General features: G+C 38.1%; 2 protein-coding genes across 5 annotated transcripts in view; one reads left to right on the top strand and one right to left on the bottom strand.

The window, feature by feature from the left end:
- The window catches only part of LOC112152915 (RNA polymerase II elongation factor ELL), a 23,692-nt gene extending 18,277 nt beyond the window's left edge, over positions 1–5,415 (bottom strand). Inside the window, exons 1-2 of the mRNA XM_024282774.2 lie at positions 5,240–5,415; positions 1,391–1,438 (exon numbers count right to left, since the gene is read on the bottom strand). Coding sequence (XP_024138542.1) covers positions 1,391–1,438; positions 5,240–5,377 — 186 coding nt within the window. The 5' untranslated portion in view covers positions 5,378–5,415. The remainder of the gene's footprint in view (positions 1–1,390; positions 1,439–5,239) is intronic.
- The window catches only part of fkbp16 (FKBP prolyl isomerase 16), a 37,645-nt gene continuing 32,153 nt past the window's right edge, over positions 4,220–9,711 (top strand). Inside the window, exons 1-6 of one of the 4 annotated variants that reach the window (XM_036212386.1) lie at positions 5,335–5,464; positions 7,973–8,112; positions 8,266–8,342; positions 8,410–8,697; positions 8,806–8,975; positions 9,252–9,340. In XM_036212386.1, coding sequence (XP_036068279.1) covers positions 8,547–8,697; positions 8,806–8,975; positions 9,252–9,340 — 410 coding nt within the window. In that variant the 5' untranslated portion in view covers positions 5,335–5,464; positions 7,973–8,112; positions 8,266–8,342; positions 8,410–8,546. Of the gene's footprint in view, positions 4,679–5,334; positions 5,465–5,707; positions 8,113–8,265; positions 8,698–8,805; positions 8,976–9,251; positions 9,341–9,711 lie in introns of those variants that run through there. The other 3 variants (XM_036212385.1, XM_036212384.1, XM_024282778.2) reach the window with 3 other exon arrangements.

Genomic DNA, 9,711 nt, shown 5'->3' with positions numbered 1-9,711 from the left:
CCAAAACCTCTGTGTGCTATTTCTTGATAGGAGCTCTGGCCCCTCGACACCACCGAGTCCTGGACTGGCGCCAGGACAGTGATTTGAAGAATTCCTCTGGTTTTTGTGGCCTTGCAAGTTCCCTTTACAGGAAATGTGACATGAGCCAACGAGGGCAAGGATCAGAAGGAAGGAGTTGTGGTTTCTTTGTGATCAGACTCTATGGTTGGCAGTCGTCAGTGGACACATGACCTATTGAACCTCGTGCAGTGTGTTGCGACGCCCTACACACTGGTGGAGTCGCTGCATTCTCCAACCGAGGCATCAACACTGCATGTCCTCTTGATCTTTTATATGCCAGGGGGAGGATGTTCCACAGCATCCTCCCCCCACTAACAGCTTAATCTGCCCTCCCCTACCACCAATGGTTGCGGCTTCCTCATTAATGCCCACTCGTCCAGCTTTGGGACCGTTGTCACATGGGGAACGAGATAATGCGTCAATTCTGCGAAGCAATTTGAATATGTAATGGCTCGACCAAGATATAATCACCAAATCCTATCCAGTGGTTAAAGCCCACTTAAATTACAGTCACTCTGTGTTGTTTGGTTGGAACACTTCTAAACAGCTTAATCTGCTGTTCATTTCACAGATGTCTCTGTGCGTGTTTACATCCATTATTTGTGCCGATACATATGCATTACCCGGATGAGAATTCCATCGCTTGTGTGCCACTCCGGCGTTTCAGACCTTTCATGTCTGCACAGAGACAACAGGCACAGAGATGCGGGGGCTCCCCAGGGTTTGCCAACTCCCGTTCCTCCTCCCCCCTCCCAGAACAAAGCCTTCCCAGTTGAGAGCTTGACCCAGTAACCTGTCTAGCAGCCAGAGGGTATAGCATACCCAATCTTTGGGCTCCCGGGGTTCGTGTGAGCACACTGAGCCGGCATTTGTGTACAGACCAAAGTCACTTTCTTCAATTCAGTTGGCTCTTGGAGGGATTAGAACGCTGCTTATGGGCGGCATCATGAATGGGGGCCTAAAATGTAGTAGACTACCGGGCAAAGCTGCAGAGGTGGCAACACTGAAGGAGCTAATCTAGCCAGGCATATATAGTTTTATACCCAGACACTCTGAAAGAATCTCCTTTACTATTTGCCATAAGATTTTTATTTTATTTTATTTATAGTATAAACATCTGTAGGACAATATATTTAAATAGTTAAGTAGCTTATCTAATCCTGTAAAACCCAGCAGCATCTCATCTTTAGGAAAATTGTCAAATACTCTTCAATGTGTCTTTGTGAGTTCTACTTGACACTTAAAAATGAAATATGTCCAAAATAATGAGAGGGAACACAATAAAAGTTTCATTTCTGAAGCATAAGGAAGAGCATGCAAAACATCTTACCCCCTGGTTTCCCTTGAAGCAAATCGCCGGCTGATTTGTTAAAGATGCCTGAAGACAGAGAAAAGGAAAAACACAAAACTTAATATATCAACTGCATACATTCCTCGTGTTGCAAATGAAAAACGCATCAGAATTTTTCAAGCCTCGGTGGATTTCCTTCCCAAATATAAAGCAGTTTGTCATGAGGATACAAAGCTTGATAGAGTTTGACCACTAAATCAAAGTGTTGCCATTTACACGCTGACAATAAACTGAAGATAATTCTGCATAACTAATCATTCGACATGCAATATAACATCCAATTTGTACGCGTGTCTATTATATCAGCCGATTTCTCCTCAAAATAAAAGAAACACATTAAATCACACAGAGAAAACACTTCAAATGTATGTATTTTAGACTAAAATGTTGACTTACACTTCCATAGAACACCTACAACGCATTCTAAAACATAAGATAACACATGGCAGCCCCCATCCCTGTGATATACAGCTCTTCCTGTAAGCTCTTGGTTTATTATTAATATTTTTAGAAAAGGTTTTCCCTATCCCTTTTCACATTGAATAAAAAGATTTTAGAGAAAATCATGTTAATTACATGTTACATTTTTTTTTAATTGTCAGTTTTTATTATGAGCGGAGTATTTTCTTAACAAAAAATAACATCTATTGTTTTGTTATATGGTCATTGAAACAATTAGATATTTTCCCAGAAGAAAACAACCCCCCACTTGATGTTTTACATTGTTTATCCCAAAGGATCTCATCACTCTGATTGGATTTACATCATTTCACATACTTTCAAGTGATCGGAATGTCAGCGTAGGATATTAAACAAATTGATACTTCTTTGTTGGTTTAAATTATGTGATCATATTTCAGGTTACAGTAAGGTTTAACTGAGAAACAGGTAAACATGTTGTTATAGCCTTTATTGTTGATTTCTTAAATGCTTTTTTATTCATTTCCAATAAATACTTATTTTATTTTCAAGATAAAACATTTCAATCATGGCCTTTGTGTTCCTTCATCCAGTTTAGAACTAATTCCTGCCTGTGTTGTGAGTTTTCCTGTTATTTTAGGAACAACCGTACAGAACCACCTGTGCAAACACATGAAAGACTTGAGAACCAAAAAGATAAAAGTATGGATTAAGATCACCTTTTTTTACATTTTAAATACAGTTTTTGAATTCAGCAAGCTTATTGGAAAAATAATAGTTCAGAAGGGAATTAAAAAAAGCAATTTCTGGAAAAATGTAAAAATTATTCACAACCAAAGTTATTAGAAAAGTAGGAAAAAGTGTTATGCTTTTTGAAATGGCAAATCACCTTGTTTTAGGAAATGGCAACAATTAGAAAAAATGAACCTACAATTGAATAATGATGGTTTGCACTAAAATACTTAACCGATCACAATTTTCAATATTTGAACAAACCTAAGCTCCAATTAAACTCCTTTATTTTTACATTAAAAAACATATATTTGTTTTATCTTACAATGAAAACATTCATTTGAATTGAACAAAGGGGCAATATTATGAATATTAACTATATTAAAATAAATACATAAATAGAATGTATACATAAAGCCTTTTTAGGAAATTACTTTTATACATATTAAAAACAGATATTAAAATAATTTATGGATTTCTGCTATTTGGAAAAAAATGCCCATATGTAGATAAATTTGTAAAGTTATAGCCAAAAATACTGTAAAACCCCTCACTGATCATTTAATCTATTGTAAAGAAAGTTCCCAAAGGTCTTTTCTAGGATATTGTTTCTGTAGAGCGGCCGGAGATCATCCAAAAATTAGTCTCCGAGTTGTGGGCAGGACTGTTGGTGCAGAAGTAAGCCTCAGCTGATATCCCAACGTCCCTTCGTTTACGTTCTCTCCGGCAAGATAGCACGCCCCTCACACCTCGAACATAACATTACCAGTGCAACAAAAATGACGAGCAATGTTGGAGCTATCCTGTCATACAGTTCTGAGCCATAAGCTTGGGTAAGGAAAACTAAAGCGATATGATACATATCGTGTGGCCGATAGAAAAGTGTCTATCATGCCATTTCTCTTCTATCGTTTTTATTTGTTTATTGCTTAACTTTTGTGCCCAAATGTGTTTTCCTACTAAGAAACTTGAAATATTTGTGCACTTAGAAAAAAAAAAAGTTTCTTATTTGTGACGATTCAGTTACCGTACATGTTACTTGAAAACAATAAAGTCAGAAAAGTTAGTAATTACATTTTTGTCAATCTTTTTCATGGAATAATTGAAAATATACTTTATTGTGATAAATATCGTTATGGTGATATAAAACCATTTATATTGTAATATTAAAAAATGTCCATATCCTCCAGCAATAGCACACATAGATCTTGTGGCTTGTGGCCACTGATTGTAGCTTCTACTTCATATATCTGTTTGTTTGTTTTTTTCTATCTGATTCACAATGATTTGAATACAGAAATATTCCAAAACTGAATCTTAAGCTTAATAGTCTTTACATATGTCCATCATCAGAAAAATGAAGATGTTAAAAACATGATTTTCATTGGAGTGGGTCTTGAAACTACTAGAACTTTCCCTGGATGTATCTTAACAGCGCTTATAGATATTTAGATTGATTGTCCTAATTATCAAATCTGTTTGATCACTTTTTGTCGAAGTTAGACCAAGTGTGTCAGGAATAAATCCATGATTTGATGGATGAACTCCTCTCCAAACAAAAAAATAATGTAATCTCGTTTATTGCATAAACTGTTCAGCTGAGCGCTGGCGTGAGTCGAGCGGTCTGAACCGGTATTTTTTACAGGGGGTGGTCTCTGACATGGAAAACTTTGGCAGCAGCAGCCTCCCCTGTCCTGTCCTGTCCTGCTCTGGGCTGGAGGAAGCTGTCAGGCTTCGGAGTTCACCCCCGCTTCACGGACCAATGAGCTCCGCAGAGGGGCGGGCTTCCAGGCAAATGAAGGGGCAGAAAACAACAATACACGAGGGCCCAGCAACAACTTGGAGAGCGGTGCCACCAAACCCACTGTTTACTACACAGCTTAACCACCAAAGTCCAACTTTAGTATGGCGCAGGACTAGCGTTCCAACCCCCCTCCAAAAAAGACCTATTTGTTTTGACAGCGCGGAAGAACACACAAAAAAAGAACAGTCGCATTATTTATTTTTTTCTATTAGTCATGACTGGGACTAACTTATCAAGCACTGCTCTGAAGGAGGACTTCTACATTTGTTGAGGCAACATTATTTGGGTCTATTTTAAGAAGCACACAGGCAGTAAGCAAGTCTAACGTTTCACTTCTTGCCAGAAAGCTTCTTCGTTAAGCTAGCCGAAAGAAAAAAATAAGCAGACGAAAGTATTTTAAAAGGATCGAAAAACAGATTAATGCGCGTCGAAATCAAATTAACATTCAAGCTAATGAAGACAGACTGTCGTAAAAACACCAAATAAACTCGTTTTGTGACATTTGGATATTTTTAAAGACGAAGTGAGTCGATAAACATGACATTTTTTCACTCAGAAGCACTAAGCTAATGAATACAACTTATTAGAACCTTCCCCCATTGGACATGAAGTCAAACCAATAACATGTTTCGATTAAAAAATATATATTTAAGCTCAGTTTTATTGACACAACAGCTATAAAACTAAAGCAGTCTACATGGTTGTTGTCGATGACGCCCAAACGAACACCGGGTTATCGCGAGTGTTTAAACTTTACTTTTTTGCTCCCTTTTAATGTGAAGAACAAGCGACACTTCCAACGGAGTAGTAGGCAGACGAAAAAAAAAATATGCTGGGAAAAGCAAAGAAAGAGAAGACGGACAAGCTCTTACCTTTAAGTTCTGGTAGGCTTCGAGGGTTCGGATGGCGGTGTCAGTGAGTTTGACGTGGTAAAGTGTTCGGTTCGGGTTGTTTTTGTTGATTTTGCCGCAGGAGAGTCCATACCGATGCTCCTGTCTCAGCGCTGCCATTTCTACAACTGAAGCCTTTTGGCGACATTCTGACTGAGACGTCACGAAGGAGACGAATGTGGGCGGGGCCGAGACACACGCACGCACGTATGGCACGCTCCCTTTTAAAGACAGAGTGGGGTTTTTTGAGAGAGAAATGTTATTAAATGTCAACATGCTGGTGAGTCATGCTGGCCACCCTGTGTCGTCTGTGACAGAGCTGGTCAAGCATGACTCACCAAAAAAAGAAATTCTATCGACACATCTCATTTATTTAAAATGTTCCACAAAATATTTTTTTTATCTACACAAAACTATTACTAATTTTTGAAGGATTTAAAAAGCTATAAATATGGGGTAGAACAAGTCCTCCATTTATTTAAAAAAAAATATTATTGATGAGTCATTGTGGACGTACTAACACCTGTAAGTTGCACTAAATGCATCGATTTGTCTGTTTTCTGAAACAGAAATGCAATCTGATGATAAGTTATGACTTTTATTTTGAAAAATGTATACTTTAATAGTCAAAAATACTAAATTAAATGCACATTTTAGTCTATTAACCATTTATACACACATTTTCAAATATCCCTATACATATGTGCTATTCAAAAGTGCGTTGTTTATTTAGTATTTTGTTAGATGTCAGATTGTCAGACGACATTTTGAAGAAAGAAGTTTTATTATCGTTTTGATTATAAACTAAAAAGAGCCTCAGGGCTCTTCCAGGCTAAAATAGTTCCACGGTATGATCAGTTGAAAACATTTGACACCTTATTTTAACTTATTAGGACCTGCTGTACACATGCACATTTTGGGTTATACTACCACAGTACTTATTTCTGCTTAACTGTGTAGAGGATTAGCTCAAATATTAGCTTAAGTCTTAAAGTCCCTCTCTAATCATCTTTTGATCTATTTTCAAAGTATTCCCAGTAGTTTTTTTTTAAATAGTATTATGCAGATTTTAGCCAAAAAAAAAAAAGTGTTGTTTTTTCTGGGACATAGTTTCTGCAGAGCGGCAGGAGTTCATTAGAATAGCGTCTGAGTCGTGGGTAGAACTGGTGCTGCAGAGTAAGCCTGCCCCCACATCCCAACATCCACCTGTGTCCCACTAGCTTACAGCCCCTCAAAACCTAACATTACTGGTGCATCAAAAATGGCGAGCAAAATTGAAGTTACAAATACTAAAATTTATGCTTAATTTTCCTAAAATATGTCCTCCATCAAGCACAAAAACTGATAGAAGTTCATGTCTGTCACTCTAGAGGCTACTTTTGGCAAAGATGCACATTGCTGCATGTCTGGAGGCATTTGAATCGCTTCCAAGGGTAAATTTAATTGATGTTTTAAGGGATATTTGTTGTTTTTCGCTGTATTTTAGGTGATAATTGTAAAATCATTCTAAAATCACACACACAAAAAAATTTTTTTAGTGGAGTTGGTCTTTAAAATGTTAATATAATATTCTTTTTACACCCAAATAGACTAAATATCGTGAAAAAGCATCATGCTATTACAACAGATGTTCAATCAGAGTGATATTATTCAAGATCATCATAAAATTAAAAAATATCTTGTTTTACTTGTCTGCTAACTTTAGCACATTTTTTAAAAAATCTCATGATTTATGCTTCTTCAAGTTCTAATTTGTTATATATTTTTTTTATTTAAAATACATGCTGCTCACACACCCCTTATGGGGGGGACATTCTACTCTCTGTCAAGTCATTCATGACCCCACAAGTCCATTAAAAATACTCTATAATGATAAAATGTATTTTTCCAGAATTTCCCACACCATGATACAGCCACCACCCAAAAATAATGTTCTTGTATCAGTGTGGGAACTTGTGTTTTCTCTACTTTGACTTTGAATGTTTCACATTTTACTCAGCAATCTTATAAATGTTTTATTTTTCCACACACAGGTGGACCGTCAGATGACTTTGTATTGGTTTATGATGCCGCTCAGTTGCTCCCCTTTACAGGAGTCACCACAAAATTACTAATTTATAGATCTGGTTTAGTTTTAATGTTAGACACCTTTTGACATTACTAGACTGTAAGTAAACCGGAACTAGAACCTCACGGGTCCTATATTCACATCTCTCTGTCCCAGAGCCTTTAGACTGAGTCATGATGCTTTTTTATTTTAGGATATGAATCGTATTGGAAGACTTCATTAAAAAGAAGTACAACTTTTTTTTTTTTTAAATCAAATCTTAACTCCCATAATCCCAAAGCTAATAGTTTATTCTGAAGTTGCTGCCATATTCCTGCTCATAAAAGCAAATTCGCTTTTTTTTTTTTTCTTTTTGCTAAAAGTGAGATTTTATTAATAATCTGTGAACTTTACTGGTTAGATTTGAGGTGGAGCATATGCCTCCTGAAATTTTAGATGTCATAATATTGCATACATGGAAGCAGTGTTATAGGGCACAACAGTGAAGTCATTAAGAAGCTTACAGACGTTCTGGCAGATTAGGTTTTTCCCCTTCTAATCCTGCAGATTACCACTGCACAAGCTTGCTGGCTGTGAGGGTTTCATTGCGTTGGAAAAGATTCTTCACATTGATCACTTTTCTGTTGCTGCTCCATCATTGAATGTAGGATCAGGATGGATTCAAGCTGTTAGAAGAGGAGGTTTCTGTGCTGCAAAATCCTCAGTTGCAGGCAGGAAAAAGCTTGAAAAAAACATCAGAGATGGCGCCAGGATTCAGACGTGCATTCTGACTGGATTTACTGAAATGGTACGAGGACTTTGGCTAACATTACAGCATGAAGATGTGCTTTTTTAAAACAGTATAAGTACTCGGAGGAACTGCTAACCTACACCTCAGTGAATTACTGTCCAGGCAAAGAGGATCATCTCTTTCTGAAACTAATGCAGATGGTGTCCACAGGTCTCTGTAGCAAAATGGAGACAGAGCCACATTGCGAAGAGCAGATAGTCCCCGTAACTGCACCTATGGAGGCTGAGGTAAGAGCAGCTATTGCTGAGACCGCCGATGCAGACTGTCCGGATAAATTGCCACGTGGATCCGTAGAAGCAAGTGATAAAGTGGAGAACTGTGAAGAGGACAGTGAGGGATTTAAGGTGAAGGAGTCCCCCGATGCTAAGCAGGAGACTGAAGAGACCGAATGCAAGGAGGAGAAGAAACTGAGGAAAACAAACAGTTGGAAGATGGTACGATTTCAGGACCCATCCACAGATGATGATGTGTTGGAGAGGGACAGCTCTGCAGAAATTCTGTTTCCGGAATATGCTGTGGAGGAGTGGACTTCTACGCCCTTTGAGCAGCTGTTTGTGGCAGACGATTGGGAAAACATAACAGGTGAAACTACAAGCCATCTCACTTGTTATAAACCAGATTATGCAGCTGAGATCATTGAAAGAGTTGTTTTTCTTGCGCTTTAATCATTTTTCTTTTCCCATCACACAGAGGAGCATTTGTTAAGGAAAAAGGTGCTGAAATGTGGGGATGTACAGGTCCCACGCCCCACTTGGGGACAGGAAGTGACCATAATGATGCAGGGTGTTCTTGAGGATCGCACTGTGGTGGAGAAGGACTGCAAGCTCGTCTTTGTGATCGGAGAAGGGGATGTAAACCAGGTAGAACTCATTTTGATTGCTCTTTTAGTTGAAATACTTAATCAAATACACAGCGATTAATATGAGAGTCGCTTGTTTTCTGGTAAATGACCACATAAACCAAAATGTATGGGTCTTCCCTAATAAAATTAGAGCAAAAATTCTGACAAACTTCCCAAAAGATGCATCTATAAAACTGCCTGACCATATAAAGACTGAATTTTGAGCTTGTTTGTTTTTTTTAGTGAGGAAAAACATATATATTTTGTAATTCCCAATCTGTCTTTAATACTTTAGGCCTTGGAGGAGTGTGTCTTGTCCATGCAGATGGGTGAAATCACATTACTGCTGGCAGATTCTCAGTATGCCTACGGACTTCTGGGAAGGTAAGGACTTTCCAGCCAGTGCTAATTTAAAAGAAAATACACGGAAACGAGCTGAAGCAGAAACAACACACTGGCAACTATCTCTTCTTCCACATTAATTACGTCTAAATATCATTTGAGGCTCCTACAACCTGTTGCTGTGGGGGTAGAGCGGTTACGTTCAGGGCTTGCAGGGTTAATGAACCATAAACAGAGGCAGATGGCTTCCTCCTAACACTATTTAGACTTGGCCTATCAGCAGTGTGCTTACAACCTTTCAGCCTATGGGACAAAAGTGCCTCCATTGCAGCCAATAGCTTGGATTTATAACCTTTGCACTATAAAAGAGCCAATATAAACACAGAGAAGGTTGGTGTGCTGCAGCTACCCCC

This window comes from Oryzias melastigma, linkage group LG6 (assembly GCF_002922805.2).
Source record: "Oryzias melastigma strain HK-1 linkage group LG6, ASM292280v2, whole genome shotgun sequence".
Lineage (NCBI taxonomy): Eukaryota > Metazoa > Chordata > Actinopteri > Beloniformes > Adrianichthyidae > Oryzias > Oryzias melastigma.
This window is presented reverse-complemented; position numbering and strand designations above follow the sequence as displayed.